Source organism: Sorghum bicolor, chromosome 10 (genome assembly GCF_000003195.3).
Source record: "Sorghum bicolor cultivar BTx623 chromosome 10, Sorghum_bicolor_NCBIv3, whole genome shotgun sequence".
NCBI classification, from domain to species: Eukaryota; Viridiplantae; Streptophyta; class Magnoliopsida; order Poales; family Poaceae; genus Sorghum; species Sorghum bicolor.
Window position 1 is genome coordinate 41,349,751 of NC_012879.2, and position 25,530 is coordinate 41,375,280.

General features: G+C 45.9%; 1 protein-coding gene across 1 annotated transcript; it reads right to left on the reverse strand.

The window, feature by feature from the left end:
* On the reverse strand, positions 211 to 4,090 carry LOC8073046 (cellulose synthase-like protein D5). Its single transcript, XM_002438384.2, has 3 exons — positions 3,285 to 4,090; positions 2,394 to 3,201; positions 211 to 2,249 (listed from the first exon to the last, which is right to left on the reverse strand). The coding sequence occupies exons 1-3, from the start codon at positions 3,917 to 3,919 to the stop codon at positions 519 to 521; spliced, it is 3,174 nt and encodes a 1,057-aa protein (XP_002438429.1). The 5' UTR covers positions 3,920 to 4,090; the 3' UTR covers positions 211 to 518.

Consider the following 25,530-nt stretch of genomic DNA (forward strand, 5'->3'; position numbering starts at 1 on the left):
ATAAATTTTATGATTTTAGAGACATACATGACACCTTCAGATAACTTTAGGGACTGCCATTGACTTTTAGTCATCTCGAGGAATTTGGACTCTGCTTTTAGACGAGCTCTTGCAGGCACGCAGCAGATGTGTTTATCATTTCCGCTAGTTGAATCGTACAAGGACTTAGTTTATGCGTCAATCAGTTACAGTTTCATTGGAGAAATGGGGTAATTTCACCAAAATCCTTGAACAGTTAGTGTCCATCAAACTATCTGTTTATTGGTACACTAGGCCTCTATAGGTACAGAATGGACTCTTGCCTAGCTAACATCCTTGATTAACACAGACACTACTTGGTTCGTACGACATATGTTTCAGTAATTAAGTAGTGGTAGTACATACTTGCATCCTAGGTCGTTGAACAAATGACGCAACAGTACAAAAGCTAGTCAGATCATCCAGAGAATTTCAGTTATGCTTTCTTTAGTAATCTCTCTCATTGATTGGCCCTCCTGTGTCTTGTGAAGCTTGGATGATCACACCTCGATGCCGCCCTGGGTGATCCTGTCGTCGGGCGGGCTGATGGTGATCCAGAGCAGGGAGACGGTGATGGAGATGAGCCCCGCCCAGACGTAGACGAGGGTCGGTGTGCGTCCGCGGCGGCCCATGAGCCCCTTGGCGAACGGGTAGTAGTGCGCCAGCACCCAGAAGCTGAAGAAGCCGCCGCCCAGCAGCTTGCTGTACTGCGGGATCTCCGCGTACACGGTGCGGGACACGCCGACGACGAGCGCGATGATGTTGATCCCGATCACTGCCAACGGTGGGATAAAGAGCGACGTCCACTTCACGAGGTACAGCTCCGCGAAGGGGTCATCGTCGTCCTCCGCCGCCGCCTTGGCCGTCAGCGTGAAGGAGATCTCGATGCCCGCGATCACCTTCAGCAAGCCCTGCAGCACCGCGGCCAGGTGCGCCGACGTGCCGCCGATCACCCAGAACTGCTCGTTGCGCCACCACTCCTCCAGGCCGATACCGGACCACTTCACCTCCAGCAGGCACAGCAGCATCAGCGTGATGGTGATGAGCAGGAGGTAGCACAGGAATGTCGGGTCCAGCGTCGCCACGATGAACTGGCCGGAGAAGAGGGACAGCGCCGGCAGGAGGCAGTACATGATGAGGAAGAGTGAGGTGAACGGGTAGATGCCGACGTTGAGGTACGATAAGCGCTGCAGGAACTTGAGCCGCTGGGACGCCAGCAGCGCGTTGTTCTTGGAGAAGAAGATCTCCACCGACCCCGTCGCCCACCGGAGGACCTGGTGGAGCCGGTCGGTGAGGTTGATGGGTGCCGTGCCGCGGAACGCGTCGCGCCGGGTGATGCAGTACACGGAGCGCCACCCGCGGTTGTGCATGCGGTACCCGGTCACCACGTCCTCCGTCACCGAGCCGTAGATCCACCCCACTCGCAGTCCCCACTCGGTGCCGTCCTCGTACCAGCACGAGATCACAGACACGGACTCCGCCACGGTGGCCGCGTCCAGCGGCGGGCGCGGCATCAGCAGCGCGCCAGGCGGCCGCCCGTTCTGGACCGACGGGTGGTCCTGCAGCGGCCGGCCCTGGTACTCGGCGACGGCGATGGTCTCGATGAACATCTTGGACTTGCCGAACCGCTGCGGCGCCTCGTGGTCCGGGTGCTCCGACAGCGGGCGGAGCTCCTCGGCGGCGCCGGGTGCAGAGTGACCGTGCGGGTCGATGGGCACCTTGACCTGGCCGTAGATGCCGCGGTACTCGTTGGTGCGCGGCGGGTTGAAGGCGTAGACGGCGTACCGCCGGAAGAGGCAGCCGGTGCCGACGTACATGGGGCCCTGTAGGCCGTCGAGCGCGCGCATGTTGCCGTCGAAGAAGACGGTGTTGTGGTTGGCGTAGCGGTCGGAGGGGTCGATGCCCTCGAAGCGCTGCGGGAACTGGATGTAGCATATGCGGTCACCGCCACGGTCGAGCATGTAGCACATGGCCTCGCGGATGGCCATGCAGTTGTAGATGTAGTGGTCGCAGTCGAAGTTGAGCATGAAGGGCCCATTGGAGAGGATCGCCGACGCGCGCACCATGGCGTTCATGGCGCCCGCCTTCTTGTTGTGGTCGTACCCCGGACGCTTCTCCCGCGAGAGGTACACGAACATCGGGATGCGCACGTCCACGCCGGTGAAGTCCAAGTACGGGTGCGACCCGGCGTCGCCGTGCACCACGTCGTAGTGCGGGTTCTTGATCATCACCTGATCATCGACAGTTCAAAAATCAAGAGATCGTATATCGAGGCTGCGCTGTGTGTAAAAGGTTTGAACGACACTGGACATGATGGCCTGCCGCCCGCCCATACAACACACAATAATAATAGTACAGTTTTGCTGACACTGTACCTGCACGATGCTTGCATGGTCGCCCTTGGCGTGGTCAGGGGCGGAGTCGAGCCAGGTGCCGGGCCAGTGGGTGCCGTCCGCCATCCAGGTGGCCTTGACGGTGGGGGCGTCGGCGACTGGGGCATCAGAGGAGGCGGCGGCAGCCTTGTCGCGGGCGATCTTACGCTCGCGAGCATTCATTGCGTTGGCACGCCGGCGGATGAGGTCGGCGAGGCCGTTGATGCGGACCTTGAACTCGTCGTACTCGCGCTTAATCCACCGGCGGTCCTTGACAAAGTCTGGCCGCTTCTTGCCCTTGGTGGGGTCGCCCTTCTGGTTGAAGTACGCGTCCGGGTTGCGTGGCTCGATCGAGTGCTTGCGGCAGAAGGGCACCCAAACCTTGGCGAACTCGCAGGCCTCCGCCATGGCTTCGAAGGTAAGCAGCGCGCCGCCGTCGTCCGAGATGTAGACGAAGAGCTTCTCCACGGGGTACTCCGTGCCGAGGATGGAGAGCAGCGAGTTGGCCGTGGTGAGGGGCGGCTCCTTGTAGGGGTCGGCAGTGGAGATGAAGACGTCGAGCCCGGGGAGGTCGGACCGGCCGGTGGGGTTGGACGGCGTCACCGACTCGAACTTCTCCCGGAGCGCGCTGAGGTCGACGGCACGGTTGATGGGATTCAGCTTTGGCATCTGGTCCAGCAGCCACGAGAAGGCGAACCAGAATTCGCACACGATGGAGATCCCCCACAGCCATAGCGCGTCCAGGTTGGGGTTCGTCACACGCCAGATCAGGAACAGGAACAACGAGATGAACCGCACCAGCACCAGCAGCCTGCAGCGCGGATCTATCCATGAAAAAACAGGAGCAACGGCTTCCATTCCGCGCCATTGATTTGACTGAGGATACGACCAAACCTGTAGGGGCTAAGAATGCCGGGAGGGATGGCCACCTTTCGGCTGAGTGGCTTCCACGGCTTGTCAACGAGGTCCTCCATCTTGACGGGAGCGCTGCCCACGCCGCCGTCCTCGTCGACGCCATACGCGTTGCTGTCCTGCGGCCAGTACGCGTTCCCGATGCCGTACGTTCCCTTGGTCTCGAACAGCCACCGGTTGTGGTCGAAGTCCCCGGTCTGGCTCCGCACAAGCAGCGACTTGGACGGCGCCGGCACGCGCGCCGTGGACAGCCGCCGGTCCATCTTGCCGCTGCCGGGCCCCACGCCGTCGTCCGCGCCGGCAACACCACGCCGGTTGACGAGCTTAGAGGACGCCGAAGGGCCATACGGCGGCAACGGCAGATCGTCCGGCCTGGTACCACCAGCGGACGCAGAGGACGGCGCTCCGCCTCCGCCGCTATACGGCTGGTTGTCAGGGGTGGGCGGCATGAGGACAGTGTAGTTGGCATAGTCGCTGCCGCCACCGGACATGGTGGAGGTGAACTCCGGCTCGTCCTCAACGTCTACGTCGTTGGAGATACTCGGGAGGCGCCCGCTCGACGGCCGCCTCGTTGAATTGACGGGTGTCTTCGACGCCGATGACCAGGACGACGACATGCATGTGGGTGCCCGTTCCCTAGCTAGCTATGCGGTGCCATGCGCCTCCCCACGGCTGCAAGCTGATCGCACGTTCCACACTCACGAGCCCGTTGATCGAGAGAAAGGGAGAGAGATGGTTGCATGGTTTGGAGGAAATTGCGAGGCGACAAGACATGCGGAGTGGCGACATTTTCGGAGACCAGGACCGGCCACGGAAGGGTATGTTTTTTCTTTAGCTACGCTTCACATAACTGACTCGTAGAGAAAAAAGAGTTATGAGAGCATCTATATGCTTAAAAAATCTAGGTTTTTACATACACATTTTGAATAAGACGAGTGGTTAAACTTAGAGTTAAAAAATCAAACATCTTAAGACAGAGGAAGTATATATATCCTTCTGTGCCAACATTTAAATTTTGTTTTGACTTATTTATTTGAAAGCTATCACATGTTATGTAGATGTATGTTGTGTGCAGTTACATGTATATTTTCTCACTGATTTTGGACCCTGAAAACTGCTAAATCAACCAATTTCCTGGTGCACAACAACTATCAGCCACTAAAGTACCTATAGTATAATAACAGTTCTAGAACATATTGTGGTTAGACAAAAAGCTAAACAGGTTACAATAGAATAACTTTTTTCCTAATCAACAAAATTGTATTATTGAATATCTTTATTTTTCTTAGAAAAAGGTCAAGAGTTCAAAGAACCATAATATTAGTTCTCTTATTTATTTTTAATATCCATGTAAAAATAAAAGTTAGAACGGTGGAAATTTGGATAAAACTAAATGGAAAAAATAACATGGAGAAAAATGACAAAAAGATGCAAAAAGAGAAAACATAAACTCAAGAAAAGACTAAAAAACAAACTGAAACACAACATATGAAGAAAAACAGAGGCAAAAGGAATAAAAACAAGAAAACAGAAAGAGATCGGAGAAAAAAGGAAAAAGGAAAAATCGCCATAGATACGGCAATGAATAGGAAACGGGAAAGAAGAGGAAAAAGGAAAACTAGTATAGGCATGACTCCGGTTGGGCAGAGAAGGAATAGAAAAATAAATATTGTATACCCTTATTTGAACTCGCAGATAGTAATTAACCATATATATAAGTTCGGACATAAGCAAAAAGACTCTCTATTATTCAGTAGTTAAAGAGAGATAGACAAAAAAAGAATGGACCAAAAAAATAGCCTGAAATGCTGCCTATGTAGATATAGATATAGGTGTTTCAATCAAATTACATAGGCCTTATTCACACGGTTAGATAAAATGGTTTGTTATGATCTGATCTTAGTCTAGATACATTGTACTTGTATGCTTGGTTCTCCTTGTTTTTAGCCTTGAGCTGTTTTACAACAAACTCTATAACATGCCACCACCAGGGGGCTTTTCCCTGTGCTTATAAACATATAACCGAGGACCAGACCAAGGTACCTCGTTCACAACTTCTCACATGGTAATCGGAGCTGTTCTCCTTACGGAACGCAACCATGTTGGCCCCTCTTCCTCCTCTCTCTCACCTATCTCGCTAGGACTAGCCTTCATCCCAGTAACCGAAAAGCTCACCAGGAGCAATTACCAATCCTGGCGGGCACAAGTTTCCTCAGCAATCAAAGGGGCTCAGGCCGCCAGTTTCATCAGCCGACGGCCACACCCCCTGCGGAGTTCCTAGTAGTCAAGGGAGACAGCGACACGAAGGAACCTACCCCAAATCCGGACTATGATGTCTGGATGGCAAAGGATCAGCAGGTTCTGAGCTACCTGCGGACATCTCTCTCTAAAGAGATCCTCGGGCATGTGAATATTGAGGTGACGGCGGCCGGTGCGTGGGCTGCCATAGAAGGACTCTTCGCTGCACAATCAAGGGCGCGGATCATTGCCACGCGGATGGCTCTAGCGACCACGTCCAAAGGGTCCTCCATTATTGCCGAGTACTTCGGCAAGATGAAAGGGCTGGCTAACGAGATGATGTCGGCTGGTAAGAAGATTGAAGATGAAGAACTCATATCGTACATCATGACCGGTTTAGATGAACCGTTTGATCCCATGGTGTCAGCAGTGGCAGCACATGCTAATCCCATCTCGGTTGGAGAACTGTTCATGCAACTCGTGAGTTTCGAGCAGATGATGGATCTACGAGGCAGGGGGAATCAATCCTCTGCCAACATGATATCCAAAGGAGGGCGTGGTGGCGACTCTCCCTCACGTGGCCATGGTGGTGGCGGCGGTGGTCAAAACCGCAGCGGCCGCGACAACCCTAGACACGGTAATGGTGGGCGTGGCCAGGGTTCCTTCTTTCAGCAGGGCGTGTTCTATCAACTCTGTGGGAAAGAGGGACACACTGTGTTGAGATGCTTCAAAAGATTTGATCAGTCGTACAATGGTCCTCCATCCAAGTCGGCGTCTTCTGCATCCACGACATCGTACGGTGTGGACTCCAACTGGTATATGGACTCCGGCGCCATCGACCACATCACCAATGACCTAGACAAGCTGACTGTCCATGACAGATACACCGGTGGTGATCAAGTGCATGCAGCTAACGGAACAGGTATGGAGATTAAATCTATTGGTCATAGCACTTTGTATTCCCCTACTAGTTCAATCCATCTAAAAATATCCTCCATGTTCTAAATGCTAGCAAAAGCCTTATTTCTGTCAATAAACTTGCGAGAGATAATGATGCCTTCCTTGAGTTTCAGCCTAATAATTTTCTTATTAAGGAACAACAGACGAAGAGAATCCTCCACAGAGGCAGGTGTGAAGGAGGCCTCTACCCCTTCACGGCATCATCAAATAAACTAGGGCTTGGTGTGTTCAAGCCCTCTCGGTCCCAGTGGCATCATAGACTAGGTCATGCAAATCCTCATGTAGTCCAGCAGATCCTAAGTCGTCACTGTCTTCCTTTTGTTAGTGATTCAAACAATAATGTGTGTGATGCCTGTCAACAAGGCAAACATCATCAGTTACCCTATCCTAGATCTAGTAGTGTGTCTACTAGCCCTATGGAACTTATGCAAATCTTTTAATCGCTGCCAAGATTAAAAGATTCCGTGCCAATCTCAACCATGTTGGTGGCTGAGATTGAGGGGGAATGTTAGATAAAATGGTTTGTTATGATCTGATCTTGTATCTAGGACGGTAGTTATAGTCTAGATACATTGTACTTGTATGTTTGGTTCTCCTTGTTTTTAGCCTTGAGCTGTTGTACAATAAACTCTGTAACATGCCACCACCAGGGGGCTTTTTTTCCCTGTGCTTATAAACATGTAACCGAGGATCAGGCCAAGGTACCTCGTTCACAACTTCTCACACACACACACCACATAGATCCCAACAACTTTTGCTTAGCTGAAAAATAGATCCATAAGATTGTGCAAGTGTCATAGTTGAACCCATGATTTGAACTTTTAATGATTATTTTTGGTAGTTAATTCCTGGCTTATATATTTTAACAGTGACAATTGTACAACTAGCACTCTCTATGGTTGTCAAAACAAACATCTACCACTAATAGGCACGTTATTTCTCCAATGTCATGTCATATTTAATGAAGTTTTTAATGACTTAACACTTTTGCAAAATGATATTTTGAGTTATTGCATTTGTTTGGGTCTTCTGATATATCTTCTAGGCTTCTCTGTTTTTTTCTTTGTGTTGCTAGTTTATTAAATATATTTATCTTAACAATTTGAAAATACTATCGCCTTCATCTTTCATGAGTAATCATCATTATTTAGAGAGTCACTTGCATAAAAATTCTCTTTCTATATCTTTTCACTCTTTAAAATATTTTCTTATCTCATGCACACTCCATAGAGCCATTCTTGTCTTCTATCTTCAATTAGCGAAAAATGTAGAATAGAAGATGGTTATATTTGGATAACCATTTAGATAAGCTATTGGAGTATAGTTTTTCACCAAAATCTCTATTCCTAGCATTTAGGAATGATATAGAGAATCTCTTGGAGTTGCTCTTAGAAAGCTCAAGATGACCACAAAGAATTGATCGCTGAGGCATGCAGTCTATTAGAGACAAAATCCATGCAATTTTTTATATGTAATATAATGCATTACTATGTAATCGACTTTTAGGAACCAAAGACTTTTTGGGCAGGGATGCCTCTATAGTGCCCTGCAAAGCAAGCCACCGCTGAAGATGTATTTTTAGAGGAGGCTTGTTGATATTTGGTAACGCCATCAGGAAATAATCCGCAAGTGCATGGATATCGGTGAGCACTTCACCCGGGAGGTAATCTAGAGTATCGCATTTATATTTTTACCACTGGGAGAAAGCGTGCATCTGACTAACCAAATCGATTGCTACTACCCTTTAGGCTACAAACAATGGGATTCGATGTGAGCGATGTATAGAGAAGACTACAACCGCACTCTCATTCTAACCTTGGCAAGGATGATCTACTGTTCTATTGGGAAGCCTCACGGAATCTAGACACCACAAAGGATGTTCGACCCGCACCTATAAACCCTACCGATCCTGCTAACGGGATGTGGGCTACAAAGGTAACTTGGAAATGTCACGTTCCTCGCTACTACCGCGGTCCAGCTAGTCAGGGGATATCTATGAGTACCCTAGCCCAAACACCACGTTTACGCTAGCAATGATTACTCTAAACTCAACCGGAAGAGATTAAAGTAAACTCATAAACCAAAGAACAATAAAACAAAGAACTTACTAGAATTTAGAAGTCGAAATACTGAAGAATCCTAGGAGCAAGCCTCGGGTTAGGAGACTTGATCCCGCAGGTACAACTTCGGAGTAGACACCGACAGGCCGGGCTTCCTCCGATCTACACCTCCACTCTATCTCTCTCAATCTAGAAGAACTTAGAAGAACTAATTCTAATCTCACATTGGATGCTAAGCCCTAATTCTCTATAGAGGAAAGATTATCCTTCGAGGGCACCTCTCAACTCTATAATGATGTGTTCTCCTCCAGGGGCCAGGGGCCTTGCTTATATAGCCTCCTCCTTTTGTGTCTTTTTGGTTCAGCAGGCGATGTGGTACTAAACTTTCCACCATATCTCATTAAAATGCACATAGGCCTTAATGGACCAAAATCTGATTTGGGCCCAATTAATCCCGCAGCTCTTTTATGTGGAGTCCTTCTTTTATTAATATCTCTTGATTCCGAACTCCAAATATAACAAATAATATATGCATTTCGATCAGCTCGACGTGATCTTTGTAATGGTGTACTCCATTCTGTGATTGGTGTTTGTACCAGGGCGGGCGCCCAAGGGGGGAGGGTCGGCGCCCTGCCCCCAGGCCCGTTCAGCCTCCCGTTCGTTCCCGTGGCTTATGGAGTCTTCTAGATGATAGAAAATTGCGCGGCACGTTAATATCTATATGTAAACCCGGCGTGTGGGCCTTTCCTTCATATTTCCTGATAACCCCTTGCAGAAATAGACAAACACCAAAACTCGTGGAATTCTGTAAGATAAAACCCTAAGTCTGAGTGTTGGTTGCATTTGGATCCTTTTCTTCATTTATTTGATGATTATATTTGGTACTTAAAGACCATCAACAACTCCCCCAAGCTTACCTCTTGCTCGTCCCTGAGCAAGAATGGACTCAAGAGTTTCTGCAGTGGTTTCATGCCTTAAAGGTACATATGCGTTCAAGCAAGATCTCATCTCTGAGTTAGAGTAAAGTGTTAAGACTTAAAACTTACTCATTTTACCTTTCACCATGGGGCTTGCAACCGTCACTTGTGTCTTGAGCAGTTAAAAGATAGAACGGTCAAGTCAAGCGCCATGTCTCTTATTCTTGATCAGCTATAGCTCTGGAGTTTTTGCAGATTTTCAAATAAAACTCAGAGATTCCTTGTATGACTCTCTCAAATCTCTCTTTTGTGGTATTTCTGGATCCTTTCCAAGGCAGTAATGGTATATGCCTTCTCTCAAAGTATGTGGTATTTTTGGTATGAGGCATAGTGATATTGCCTTCTCTCTCACCCTACTCTAATAACGTTTTCATATCTGGAGCTCATAGGTGGGAGACAGATAATACATACTTACAAGACATTTATTGCATAGTCAAACCATGGATCCAGAAGAACAAGTTCAATAAGTCAAATCAAGATGTGCATGTGTGGCGAGTGAATGGTGTATGGTAATGATGGTGATAACAATGGTGAAAATCTAATTCTACTTTTGCTGTTTTAAGGGGGTACATACCTTTCTTGCACTTTGAAGCTTTTTGAGGAGAATGAGATGCTCTATATTTTATTTTTCTTTTCTCTCAGGCGGGTATCTTGTACCCCTAATTCTACTGTCGGACACTTGTCCATTTTTACCTCTCGTCTCACTTTTTTTCGAGGTTTCGGGCACTTGCCCCTTTTTATTTCCTCGTATTTTTTCTCTCTTTTTTTTCTTTTTTAGAGCACTCATCTCCTGAAATAATATAGCAAGTGGTAGTAACCAAGATAACTCGAGCATTTATTTCATAGGGAAAAATAGAAATAGGAGAATGTTTTTGGCTATTCTCTCCCGGATTAATAGTAGAATACTTTTGGGTGGCTTTGAAGATGGAAATGAGTGGATATATGTGGATGCGTACTTCCGGAGTAGAAGCAGCATGTGTGAGTGAACGTGCAAGTGGATCTTGATTTTAACCGCATGACAAGCTCCTAAGGGTCTACACAGCTTGACCATACTCAATGCTCATAAGCAGTAAAAAGTAAATGTATGGTTCTTAGTCTAATAAGCATGTATGTATGGCTGTGGTAGGAATTTAAACTCTAATCATACAGGAACTCATCATGTGTTATTTTAAAGATTTTCAAAGATAAAATTCTCCAGAACTCTAGCATCTCTAGGAATAGATAAACAACAGCTCAACCTTCCCATATCATATTCGTTAACGACTTAGACTTTAGATCAAGTACTCTTCCCACAAGTTCAGTTTAGAGCAGGTTTAAATTATAACAGTTATGCCTAAACTTGAGAGAGAGCTCAAACTTGAAAACTAGGTACATGGCAGAGCAACTATTTATCATATCCATGTAAGAGTTTATCATTTAAGTTCAGCTTGGACTAGACACTTTATTTATTTATTTAGCAAACTAAGCAAAGATATATATAAGCACAAAAATTTTTATTTGGGTTTTTATGATTATGCATCTTTTTATTATTTGAGTAAAGTAGAAACATTTAGCTGGATAAATGGGGGTGCTCTCCCCCGAGCTGGATTTTGACGTAATTTCTTCTGATGTAGCTGGCAGGTGGTGGAGGTGTATTTGAATGTCAGCAGCACCCTAACAGCGATTACTATGTCCTCCGCCGGCTAGTCTTCTTTGATCCTTGAATTCTGTGGAGCTCAAATAGACAACAAAGCTTTGTGGAACTGGTTAAGTGTTAGCATAAATATCTTGCCATCATGTTGAGCCTCCTCAATAAATGTTACTCTTTTTGGTAGGATCACAATCTTATTTTCATTTTTATAGAGCAGAAAAAATATTTATTTTATTTTTATGCCACCACAGTGAATGTACTTATGGGTTTTATGCCACTCGTATACACACATGGGGCTTACTGTTTTTTAATATTTTTATTTTCTTTTCAAGATAGTATGAACCCGATTAACTAAATAAGCTATTTAAGGAAAATAAATAATTGAAGGGAAGGTGACAACTACCAAGTTTACCTCTTGGCAAGGCGTTCGGTGTTTTTAAGTCCTCCAAACGGGACTCTCCCTTTTCTCAGTCGTCCTGGGATTCGTTGGATGGTGTAGTCGGTGATACCGGCGGCGCCTCTTCTTCGTGTATAACTATCTTCTCTTTCCACACCTGACTCGGTGCTACGGTCTCCTCTGGACAGTCCTGTTCAAGATGTATATCTTTGGACCTTATTACATCTCCTTTGTAGTCTACCCATCCGTACTTGATGATTTGCCTCCTCTGGTTTCGGTTGCGTCGCCTTCTTCTCATCCTGATCTGCTTAGAATCTTCAACTATATAGTTAGAATCATTAAAGTAGTGGCATACCTTCAGAGGGGAAGTGCATGTCGACTTCTCCGGTTCCAATATAGATGATGGCTTGGATAGTGTTGAGGAACGATCTTCCAAGGATGATGGGTGGATCGTACTCGTCTGCTCCCATGTCAATGACCTGAAAATCATCTGGAGCTGAATGTATGTTGGTTGTAGGGGCATTGTTCCATGCAGGAGCTGATAACTGACTGCGGCCATTATGTTGACGTCAGATCCGGTGTCGTAGAGTGTCTTCTAAAAAGAGTATCAGTTGATTGTGCACTCGATGCTTGGAACACCAGGGTCGTTCGTGTTCATCCTTTAGGTGCATCATTTGATTAGGTGTGGACCTTGACATCTGCATCTCTTGATACAGTGTCACCCATGTTCTTCGTTTGTCCAGCAGTTCGAGGTGCGGCATTGGCAGCATCCGGCTCAGTGTGTTTGTGCTCGTAGATTCAAGTCCTTCACTTGGTGGAATCTGGGAGTGGTAAAACTCCTTCAGGTTTTGCTCGTAGTATACCTACTCATAGAGACAAGGCAGAGATCAAGTGCATGGGCCCTGTTGGTGAAAAACACCAACAGAACCAAAAGTGTATTTGTTCTTCTCTAACCTTAAGCATAGTGAGCAAGACAAAGTTGATGGATAAGATCATGAGTGTAGCATTTAAAACATTTGTCAGATCAGATTGCTCGACCTAATGGAAAGATAATCTATCTATGTATATGTCTTTTTCTTTATATCTTCCCAAAGATTGAATGTGCAACATTTTAGCTTATATGATTAGGAGTGTGGGATCACGAAGGTAGTACTAAGAACAAAGATTAAAGGACTAAACATGTTGAATTAATTGAGTTGGTTAATTTATGTTTGTCTCTTTATCCATGTGAACGCCAGAACCAAGGAGAAGCTTATAAAAGTGATAGTCAAGTACCTTAAGATGTTACCTTACTTGAAGAGTGATGGTAAAGTATCACCTTGTGGAAGCTTTCCTTTCTTAGCGGTTGTGCACCGTGTTTGTGGCACTCTTTGTCTCGTTCCATAGATCATCTCTCTATGATGAATGAGCTATGTCTTCCTTGTGCAAATTGTTAAACTTCATGTGTCTCTCTCTTTATATCTGATGTGAGTTTATCTCAGGACTTCCCAAATCGATATTGAAAGTTTTTCTGCAGGGGTTAGTCCGATAAAATATACCAATGTCTACACAAACAGTCTTTAGTTCAATAACCGAACTAGACTCCATGTCTAATCAGATTAAGGAAGGCTATTTAACCTAAGCACCATGCTTAATTTAAAAGCCAATAGAACTATGTGTAGTACTTCCAAACTAACACTTACTAGGATAAACAAAGGTAGCGTGATGGCTTTTATAGAGATCTACTCAAGTGGAGATGAATTAGTGTGATTAGTATTTAACAAATTGAGCATGTCTCAAAGGTAGGGACAACCAATATAGCAACATGGCAAAGGATGTTCTTATGTAAGGTTTTTCCCCCAAGCTTGAATTTTGCAAAGTTCAAGTTTGGATGAATTTAATTCAATGTTGCATGATGATTGGGTGGGCATACCTTGCGCTTGTCATTCCTCGGATCTTCTTGCTTCAATCCTAGAAAGGTTAGTGACACGAATACCCGAAGGAATACTTCTACAATTATCTTTATATGCTCAATACATAAGGCAATGTTGCGAACAATTAAAAGTTCATGTTATAATATGATAAGTGCTTGTTTTAGGACACTGAGCTTGTCCTTGGGAAACCATCAAATTATGTTGGTGAAGTGGTTTCCCCTCCAACACCAACCTAAGCGTGCCTATATCAAGATCGACTCAACGATATCTACAATATTTATTATAGACATATGCACAGATGTTGACACCAGAAGTGGCAAACGGTTATACCGCAAGCGTACGGTAGTCAATGTAGCCTTCACCGGGAGTATTCCAGGTATCATGATTTCCACGGGGAACGCGAAGTGAATTAACTAGGCTTTAGATCGTTAGGTGATGATCAAAGGGTCTAGGATAATGGGGTAGAGAGGTCTAACTAGTATTAATGCCTGGTCTTGGTAATTAAGTATAGTCAAGGTTTTTCACCTAACTCTTTACTGAGGGCGATACCCGAAAAGGAGGATTGAGTTAACGAGGTTTTTCACCTCCCCGTCTCCTAAGCGACTACCCTGCTCAGCCCAACTATTATTTGCAACTTGCCTACAACAGATGCGAGGAGCTTTCCGCCTAGCGAGGACTGTCACTCTCACACTAGGTGTCTACACAACTGCGACAAGGAGTCCACACTGGCAAGAAGTAGTCTAGACACCACGTCTAAACTAGCTCTTGCTACCCTAAGCTTAGCTAAAGCTAAGAGCACTCAAGATCAAGCAATGTGCCAGTAAAGGATTCTTATACTTAAAGTACCAGACCAAATATTAAATACTAGAAAAGACTCAGAAGTAAGACTTACAAGAAGACCTGCTTCCGCTGAGGTGCTCCGCGAAGAAGACTCCCGACAGGCCGGGACTCCTCCTTGGAACTCCTCACTCTCTACTCACTATGATAGCACTAAGCTACTAAAGTAGTTTACTCCTAAGATACATCATTTAAGTGAAGGAATAGGGGGGGTATTTATAGTGGGAGATGGAGTAGGGGCTACTCCGGTGCCACGTCAGCGATCCGCGTCATCTTCATCATGCACCATTGAATCAAACCGACTTCACAACCGCCATCTGATCAACGGTAGAGGCAAACTAACATGTGCAACATGTGGGCAAGGTCGGTGGGAGGCCAACCGACCCTGGAACCGCCATGAAGTGGGGTCGGCCGACCCCCTATCTGGCTGGTTGGGCCCACCTGCAGTGTCCTGGAGGCTCTCTCATGTCGGTGGAGTTGAGCTGACCTGTGGGACCCACCAAAGTGGGGTCGCCCGACCCCAATTCTATGGGGTTAGGGTGTCAGCCCTGTCCTACATGTCTTCCTCTTCATGACTATAATGTTGTCTTGGTTACTGGTGTCACTGATCTTTAGTTATTCACCCCTTCTTAGTGTTTGGACCCTTGAAAAGTACCTGTTCTTACTCCTGCAACCAAATAGTAGCATGTACATGTGGAACTAGGTTATATGTACCTATATTACTACTTTGTTTGGTTGTTTTCTCCCAAAATGAGTCTTATGTTGATGGTTATGATAGTAGAAAACATGGTATAAATACCGTCAACAAGACCCCCCACACTTGAGTCTTTGCTCGTCCTCGAGTAAAGGTTAAAAATGAGTGATCAATGGTTTCTAACTTAAGATAGTGGTGAGCATAAAATGCTAGTTCGAACATAGTTCATCCAAATGGGTTTTTGTGTAAGTGTCTAGCATATATCCTTCAGAGGTTGAGAAAAGGAACAACTCTCAGAACAAGATCAAATTCCAATTTCATATTCTTGGTACTTAGAGTTTTTATGACACTTTTTAAAATAAGTCACATAGTTCAATCCTACTCCTCATTTAGCGCTTTAGATCACTCAAAGTTTTTTTTAGTAGTCCTCACCAAGGCATGAATGCCAACTTGTTTCATCCTATAATTATAGGCTTATATGGGGCTTGGTAGGGATAAACAAGGTAGCATACTCTACTTTGCAAATATTGTTAAGTAAAAAACAAGGATCCAAAGAGAGGAGTGTCATAGTCATAGATCAAGATGTGCAAGTGTGTTATATGGTGGACTAGGTTGCTCCTTTATTTACTACACTCTCTCTACTTGTATATTGAGACATGGCTAGATTTTCTTTTTCTTCGAGCTTTATGTGCTCAATTTTTTTTTTCATGGACTTGCACATGTCCATCTTTTCTTTTTCTTTTATTTTGCCAAGCCCTTTTATGTCTCATTTTCTAAACAATATTTAGAGAGGTGTTCTAACACTTAGAGTATGGAGCAACCTATTTAGTGGATGCACAATACATGTGGTTGCGTACTTCCAGTGTAGAAGCAGCATATATATATGTGGTGTGTACGTGATCTTGATCTTGTGACTATGATACAACTCTCACTAGGGTCAACAAGGTTTTGACAAAACTCATTACAAAAGCAGGTTGTATTTCATAAAATGGTTACTTGAATATCTAAGTGTATGGCTTTTAGTGGGAATTTCTTGCTAATGAGGAGTAAATGATACTATGGTTTTGTGATATTTTTGAAACAAATCTCTAAGTACCTTGAATAGAAATGTTATGAATTCTTAGCCAAGAGTTATATCACTGTCATCAACAACTTAGTCAATATGGTTCCTATAGATTTTTACCCATGAGGATGAACAATTGTAAGAACCATACTTTATGTCACTATTTCTCTTAAATCATGAACCAGTTCACTTTTTATTTTGCAAACAAGTTTAAACTATCAAATTTTATTTTAATTGTGACACAAAGGTAAAGAATTGGACAGACTGAGAGGGGGAAGAATTAGCAAACCGGGCAGGAAAGATGTCTTTCGTCGTATAGAAGCTGCCTGGTGGGCCCAGGGCTCCATGGAAGGGTCGGCCGACCCCACCTGGAGGTTCCTGGCCCTGCCACTCGATTCTACGTCCCTCGGGAAGTCTTTCTGCACTTGTGTCGTTTCCTTTTGCCATAGAAAGGGGGTCGGGCGACCCCCTCATCGCGCCTGTTTTCGGTGCCATGACGTGCCGAGGTGTATGCAGTGTTGTTCCATGCTCACGGCAGTTCAGAGATGAAGTTGGGGGGTCGGGCGACCCCCCCACACTTGCAGTTTTCGTGCAGCTGAACTTACAACAGAGAGAGATGATCAAATGCAGACGTCCTGCTGGTGGCAACACACCAGCAGGACCAAAAACAACTCTATTAAATCAAATTTCAATTGTATAGGCACTTTTACATTGTGAAATTCAAAGTGACAAATTGGAAAATAAAATTGAGTAGTCAAACCTAAATAATCAAATAGTGCCTATAACCTAAACTAACTAATTTATTTAGGGAGATGGAGGTTTGAGGAGATCCTCCCGCCCAATTGCTTGTGCCAAACGCTTGATTTTAGCGCTGGTGCTAATGCGCAGGTGGCGGAAGTGATCTTCTAACTCAAGATTCTCCATCCTGAGCTCCGACACTGTCTCCTCTAAGATCCTATTTTTCTTTCTAAGGCTAGCTGTGACTTCCAGGAGCTTCTCGATGTCGCCTTTTTCTGGATCTTCTTCGTATTTGCCAGGCGCACCGTTGATCGGAGGTGGATCCATCTTCCGCCGGATGGATGGACTTGCTGACGAGTCAAAGGACTCTCGCAACTCCATCTTTTCCTTAGAGTTCAACGGCGGGATCAGCACCTTCCCCTTTCCCGGCCCACCGCCCACCACTTGGTGGTTCCTCCAAAAGGTTGGGGTGGACGGCGAGTAGGAAGAGGTGTGGATCGTGTCGGAGGAGATGGTGATGGCCTGCTTGGTGGCCATCGGCGCCTTCTCCCGCAGCGTAAGTTGGCCCGTGGTAGGTCGAACCGGCGTTACGGCTCGAGCAGGGGACTTGCCGATGCCCCTGCGCGGTGTGAGCGAACGAGAGGCCGACGCGGAGCGCTGGGTCACCCGGGGCGAGGTCGGGCGACCCCTCTTGGGGTCGGGCGACCCCCACATGGGGCCCGTCGGCCCTCCAGCCGGCGGCACCATGGCTAGTGGTTCAGGCTCCAGCACGTTGACGGCTAGGGCAAACTCCAGGCTCTCAGTTAGAGACCTTTGCGGACGTGGGGAGTTGGAGCGAATGGCTTGGTTGGAAGATTTAGTTGGAGGAGCCATGGAGATGGATCTCTTGGCAAGGAATGGAGGCTAGGAGAGTCTGGTTCGAGGTGAAGATGAGAAGGAATGAATTGAGGGGAGGAAGAAGAAGAAGAGGGGGGATAAATAGATGTGTTTGGAGCCTGAGAGTTTGAATTTTGAAAAGGAGCGTCGTGGAACGTTTGAGGGACGATCCGAGGCTCCAGGGGATTTCAAAACTCAAAATATTGGGGGTCGGGCGACCCCTATATTTCAGGATTTTGAATTTCACCACCGAACTCTATTCATTCCCCTCTTTCTAAACCTATTCCCCCTTGGGCCAAAACCCCTAGAAGAGGGGTCGGCCGACCCCCATTTGGGGTGTTCGGCAGCCCAACTTCGATCCTACATCATCTAAAACCCTTTTAAAACCTATTTCCAAACAAAAGGAACTAAATATATTGGTTTAGCAAAATTTTTTTTTTAACAAAAGGAGGTAAAAAGAAGGACATGTGGATTTTAAGACTTTATGTCAGATTCAAATTCTATCATATCAACTTCTTTTTCTAAAGGTTCATGTTCATGGAAAACTTTAAGACGATGACCATTTACCTTAAAGATGTTGCCGTCGTCGTCCCGCAGTGTTACCGCTCCATGAGTCGCGGCGTCAACAACGAAGAATGGTCCTTCCCATTTGCTCCTTAGCTTTCCATGGCCAAATAACTTGACCCTTGAGTTGAACATGAGAACCTTATCCCCAGGATGAAATTCCTTTTGCTTGATCCTTTTATCATGCCATCTTTTTGTTCTCTCTTTGTAGATCCTGGCATTGTGATAGGCTTTATCTCTCCATTCTTCTAGTTCGGAGATTTGGAGCTTTCTATTTCTTCCGGCCGAGGGCAAATCCATGTTCCATTTCTTGATTGCCCAGTGAGCTCTATGCTCTAGCTCTACCGGTAGATGGCATGTCTTACCGTATACAAGTTGGTATGGTGTCATACCAATTGGGGTCTTGTATGCGGTCCTGTATGCCCAAAGTGCATCTGGTAGATGGCTTTTCCAGCCGGTTCCCATCTTAGTGACAGTCTTCTGCAGAATGTTCTTGATTTGTTTGTTAGATGTTTCTGCTTTTCCGCTCGTTTGAGGGTGATAGGGTGTTCCAATGTTGTGCCTTATCCCCACTTCAGCTAAGAACCGTCGGAATCTTCTGTCAATGAAGTGGCTCCCTCCATCACTGATAACTAGTCTGGGGGTGCCGAAGCGTGGAAATATGACTTCCTTGAACATCTTTATCGAATGTGTAGAGTCGGCTGCTCTGCAGGGCATTGCTTCGACCCACTTGGACACATAGTCTACTGCCACTAGGATGTACTCACACCCTTGTGACAAAGGGAATGGCCCCATGTAGTCTATGCCCCAAGCATCGAATATCTCGACTTGTAAGTTGTTTGTGAGTGGCATTGCATCACGAGTATTGATGTTCCCATGCTTCTGACACCTTGCACATCTCCTCACGAAGTTCTTTGTATCTTCGTACATGGTAGGCCAGTAGAATCCACTCTGCCATATCTTGGCATGGGTCCTGAATGCTCCATAGTGGCCTCCGTACTCTGCCCCATGGCATTTTTCCATTATTTTTACTGCCTCGTCCATGGGAACACATCTCCTGAGTATGCCATCTTGACAGACTCTGTAGAGGTAAGGATCGTCCCATAGGTGCACCCTACTCTCTTTAACAAGCTTCTTCTTGTCTACCCCAGGTGGTATGTATCCGGACGCCAGGTAGTTGACTATGTTTGCATACCATGGGTAGGCTTCTGAAACTCGGAGGAGTGTGTCGTCTCGAAGGTAGTCGTTGATAGGTGGATCCTGTTTATCCTCGATTTGCATCCTAGACAAGTGATCGGCTACCGAGTTTTCTACTCCATTTTTATCTCTAATTTCTAAGTCAAATTCTTGGAGTAGTAGGATCCATCTTATTAATCTTGGTTTAGCATCTTTTTTAGTGAGCAAGTATTTTAGAGCTGCGTGATCGGAGTAAACAATCACCTTTGCTCCAACTAAATAAGATCTAAACTTGTCTATAGCAAACACTACAGCCAACAGTTCTTTTTCAGTTGTTGCATAATTCAGCTGTGGTCCTGTTAGTGTTTTGCTAGCATAAGATATTGCATGATGCTTCTTATCTTTAGTCTGTCCTAAGACAGCACCTACAGCGTAATCACTAGCATCACACATTATCTCAAAAGGTAGCGACCAATCAGGGGGTTGAATGATTGGTGCAGAGATAAGTGCTTTCTTAAGATAGTAAAAGGAATCCAAGCACTCATCATTAAAATCAAAGGGTGCATCCTTAGCTAACAGGTTTGTTAAAGGTCTAGCAATTTGAGAGAAATCTTGTATGAACCTTCTATAAAAGCCTGCATGGCCAAGAAAGCTACGGACGCCCCTAACATTTGTGGGAGGAGGGAGCTGTTCTATAACTTCAATTTTAGCTCTATCTACCTCTATCCCACGTTCGGACACTCTATGTCCTAACACTATCCCTTCTCGAACCATAAAATGGCACTTTTCCCAGTTCAAGATCAAGTGCTTCTCTTGGCACCTTTGTAAGACTCGGTCCAGGTTCTTTAGGCAATCATCAAAAGTTTTCCCATAGACGGAGAAGTCGTCCATGAAAACTTCCATGATTTCCTCGATCATATCGGAGAAGATGGACATCATGCACCTTTGAAAAGAGGCAGGAGCATTGCATAGGCCAAAAGACATGCGCCTATATGCATATGTTCCGTAGGGGCATGTGAATGTAGTCTTACTTTGGTCGTCGGGATGGATTGGGATTTGATGGTAACCCGAATACCCATCAAGGAAGCAGAAGAAAGAGTGTTTGGCTAACCGTTCCAGCATCTCATCGATGAATGGCAACGGAAAGTGGTCTTTCTTAGTGGCCTTGTTAAGTTTTCGGTAGTCTATGCACATTCTCCATCCCGTGACGGTCCGTTGAGGAATGAGTTCATTGTTGTCATTTTTAACGACCGTCATTCCTCCTTTCTTAGGAACTACTTGAACGGGGCTGACCCACTCACTGTTCGGAACAGGGTAGATTATGCCCGCATGCAATAGTTTTAAGACCTCTTTCTTCACAACTTCTCTCATCGCATTATTTAGCCTTCTCTGAGGCTCCCTGGAAGGTATAGCATCGGGTTCGATAGGGATGCGATGAGTGCAGAGTGCAGGACTAATTCCCTTAAGGTCTTCTAACGAGTATCCTAAGACAGAGCGGCGTTCTTCTAAGACGGTGATGAGTTTGGTGACTTCTTCTTCTGTCAGTTGATCACTAATGATTACCGGAGTCTCTCTATCACCATTAAGGAAGGCGTACTTAAGTCCAGAGGGAAGTGGCTTAAGTTCTATAGAGGGTTTTGGTGGTGGTTTAGATTCATCCAAGTCTAATGGTTCTTCTAATTTGTTCTCTTCTTCTTGGATGAAGTTTTCGGCGTCTTCTTCTAAGTCAGGCTGAGAAGTGTCCAGAAGAGATGCCGATATCACCTCCTCTATTGGGTCAGGCTCGGGCGGGGTCTCGGCTTTAGAATTAATAGAGCCGGCAAAAGGCATAGAAAGGTCTAAGCCCTTCCCGAGGTTACCCTTGAAACGCCCTTCATGAAATCCATTTAGGAACCTCATGATGGGGTGCCCGATTAACAAGTCAACTTCTTTCATATCAAAGATAAAGAAGTTTAGCAGAATGTTGACTTTGTTAATGGAGACAGGAATATTCTGTGCAATCCCACAACTCTCGACCATTTCCCCAGAGGGTAATTTAAGAAATTTTCTGGTCGGGGTTAATGGTTCCTCGCCTAGGAGTGTCAGTACTAATGACTTGGACATTAGGCTTACTCCTACAGCAGGGTCATAAAGGGATTCTATAGGAGTGGAGTTTATGACACAGGGAATGGGTGTAAAACTCGAGAGAAGTTTGATGACATCAGATGATGTCTCAGCTTCTCTAAACCATTCATTACTCATAATAGCCGTGAGTTCTTGGGCAGTTGCCCTGAGCTAACCAGCCTCAAGATGAGCTGGGATATGGCTATTCGGAGCTCTGCGTGCTGTAGATCTCCTTTGCACAGGTTGATTCGAGACATTGCCAAAATCGGCAAATAGATCAGTCTTGATGTTAAGTGGGTAATCCAAGGGATGAATTACTTCTTCCCTTGGAGGTGCTTGTGGTATTGGTTCAGGTTCAACAGCTTGGGTTGCGGCTAAAGGAGTTTTGGCTGTCGAAGGTTCATCCCTAGGAGTTCGATCTTCCTCAGGAGCTTCAATATGATCATCAGTGTAAGGGGTATTCTCGAGAATAGTCCCAAGAATGGCCTTACCTTCACTGATAGGTAAATGAAGGAATGCTCCCTTAGAGGCTAAATCAAGGAATTGTGCGGATTGTTGGCTAAGTCCGAGGTAAAAATGTTGCATAAGAATTGGCTCGGTTATACCTAAGTCTGGGCCAAATGATGTTAAGTCGGTGAGACGCGCCCAGGCCGCACCTAGAGACTCCTTCCCTTCTTGCTTGAAGTCTAGGACTTCTCTACGGAGACGAGCTATTCTAGAGATGGGAAAGTAGGTGAGGCAGAATTTGGCTTGCAGCTTTTCCCATTCTCCTCCTACACTACCTGCATAGCGAGTGTACCACCGTCTGGCCTTTCCCGTCAAAGAGAACGGAAAGAGCTTCCACTTGAGGGTAACTCGCCTCATCCCTTGGATGTGGATGCATGAACAAAGTTGTTCGAAATCTCGTAGGTGTGTGTAAGGATTTTCATCTCCTTCTCCCGAAAAGGGATTCTCCTGAACCATCGCTATGAGACTCGGGCGAAGCTCATAGTGACAGGCCAAAATGGCTTTTGATGAACTCGCTGGCTCCAACTCAGCGCCCGTTGGAGCAGCGTAATCGAAGAGGGTTGTTTGATCCATTTGGATATGTGTATAAAGTTTTAAATCAAACAAAGATAACTTAACGATTTTTTTTGTCCTAGTTAAAACAGCTACCGTTCCCCGGCAACGGCGCCAGAAAGCTTGTTGACACCAGAAGTGGCAAACGGTTATACCGCAAGCGTACGGTAGTCAATGTAGCCTTCACCGGGAGTATTCCAGGTATCGTGATTTCCACGGGGAACGCGAAGTGAATTAACTAGGCTTTAGATCGTTAGGTGATGATCAAAGGGTCTAGGATAATGGGGTAGAGAGGTCTAACTAGTATTAATGCCTGGTCTTGGTAATTAAGTATAGTCAAGGTTTTTCACCTAACTCTTTACTGAGGGCGATACCCGAAAAGGAGGATTGAGTTAACGAGGTTTTTCACCTCCCCGTCTCCTAAGCGACTACCCTGCTCAGCCCAACTATTATTTGCAACTTGCCTACAACAGATGCGAGGAGCTTTCCGCCTAGCGAGGACTGTCACTCTCACACTAGGTGTCTACACAACTGCGACAAGGAGTCCACACTGGCAAGAAGTAGTCTAGACACCACGTCTAAACTAGCTCTTGCTACCCTAAGCTTAGCTAAAGCTAAGAGCACTCAAGATCAAGCAATGTGCCAGTAAAGGATTCTTATACTTAAAGTACCAGACCAAATATTAAATACTAGAAAAGACTCAGAAGTAAGACTTACAAGAAGACCTGCTTCCGCTGAGGTGCTCCGCGAAGAAGACTCCCGACAGGCCGGGACTCCTCCTTGGAACTCCTCACTCTCTACTCACTATGATAGCACTAAGCTACTAAAGTAGTTTACTCCTAAGATACATCATTTAAGTGAAGGAATAGGGGGGTATTTATAGTGGGAGATGGAGTAGGGGCTACTCCGGTGCCACGTCAGCGATCCGCGTCATCTTCATCATGCACCATTGAATCAAACCGACTTCACAACCGCCATCTGATCAACGGTAGAGGCAAACTAACATGTGCAACATGTGGGCAAGGTCGGTGGGAGGCCAACCGACCCTGGAACCACCATGAAGTGGGGTCGGCCGACCCCCTATCTGGTTGGTTGGGCCCACCTGCAGTGTCCTGGAGGCTCTCTGATGTCGGTGGAGTTGAGCTGACCTGTGGGACCCACCAAAGTGGGGTCGCCCGACCCCAATTCTATGGGGTTAGGGTGTCAGCCCTGTCCTACATGTCTTCCTCTTCATGACTATAATGTTGTCTTGGTTACTGGTGTCACTGATCTTTAGTTATTCACCCCTTCTTAGTGTTTGGACCCTTGAAAAGTACCTGACTCCTGCAACCAAATAGTAGCATGTACATGTGGAACTAGGTTATATGTACCTATATTACTACTTTGTTTGGTTGTTTTGTCCCAAAATGAGTCTTATGTTGACGGTTATGATAGTAGAAAACATGGTATAAATACCGTCAACAATCGGGATGTTCAAGAGAAAGAGCATAGTAGAAATTATTAGGCTCAAGGATGGGTTTAAAGATAGGTTCGAATGAGTCATCAAAAGTGGGCGTAGAAGGGGAGAAGATGAGATTGTCTTCTAATGGCTTCGCTCTCCTTCTATTGCATTACTTAAGATACAATCCTTGAGTCTTTCTAGATGTCCATCAAAGGGATTGGATTTGAGATGCTTTCTAAGAGATCCCTTCTTAGGAAGGTTCAGACTATATGCACTCAAAGGTCTCTTATGAAGCAGGAAGTTTAAGCTCATCCCAAAATGAATTTCCAAAGGTAGAATTTCTTCTTCTCTTAGATTATTTTGGAGCACTACATGTTTGGGTTGGATAGCCGAATCATGGGATTAAAATGTTTGGAAATCGGCTATTGAAACTTCCTTTCCTCGTCTGGGAGATGATTCCTTCTCTATCTCTAGGATATTTTTATGAAGTCCAGTGCAAGAAGGATGTCCACGAATGAAGACATACCTTGCTTTACTAACAGATAAAGAAAGAAAAACTCTACCAAAGGTTATATGATTAAGACCAATGTGAAAATATCGAGGAAAAACATGGTCTTGTAGGGCTAGGTTTAAACCAGAATTTATAGAAAGATTAAAAGATTCCCTAGGTGTAGCTAAAAGTTCATTATCTTCTTGATTAAAAGATAGGACCTCGGCTATAGAAAAGGGTTGGTTTTGACCTATTGCAATCAACTCCGGACACAAATCATAATTAGGGGCAAAGAAAGGACTTGTTGACTCCCATGGTCTATGGCTGTGGGGGTATAAACCCCTATACCCTTACAGCTAGACTTGGGCCAGGAGGCTTGGCCCACTACGAGACGAGCTCAAGGCTTGATCCGACAGCTTGGAGTTTCGTGCAAGGAAACAAGACGTGGAGATCAAGCAGGATTCTAGTCGGTTAGAATAGGAATTGATATCGAACTATCTATGGCAATTGTAACTGATTAGGATTAGTTTCCAGATCTGTAACCCTGCCCTCCGGACTATATAAGGAGAGGCAAGGGACCCCCCTAGGACATCATATTCTCTCAACACAAATCAATACAACCAGACGCAGGACGTAGGTATTACGCCAACTCGGCGGCCGAACCTGGATAAAAGCTTGTCCGTGTCTTGCGTCACCATCGAGTTCGTAGTTTGCGCACCGTCTACCAATAAACTACTACCGTGGGTATACCCCAAGGTAGACTGCCGACCAGCTTTCGTCGACAGTGGCGCGCCAGGTAGGGGGTGTGCGTGCAACTTCTCCGGCGAACAAGATGGTCACGATCCCAGCTTCCGCAGCCGTGCCTGAAGGCCTCACGTTCACCGTCGGCCAGATCACGTGGACGACGTGCAGCGGCGGCCTCACGACCACGGTTCCGAAAGAAACTCAGATCCAATCTGAGAACACGTCGTCTCCGACCACTCGTGTGGCGGCATCGAGCGCCCGACCACCG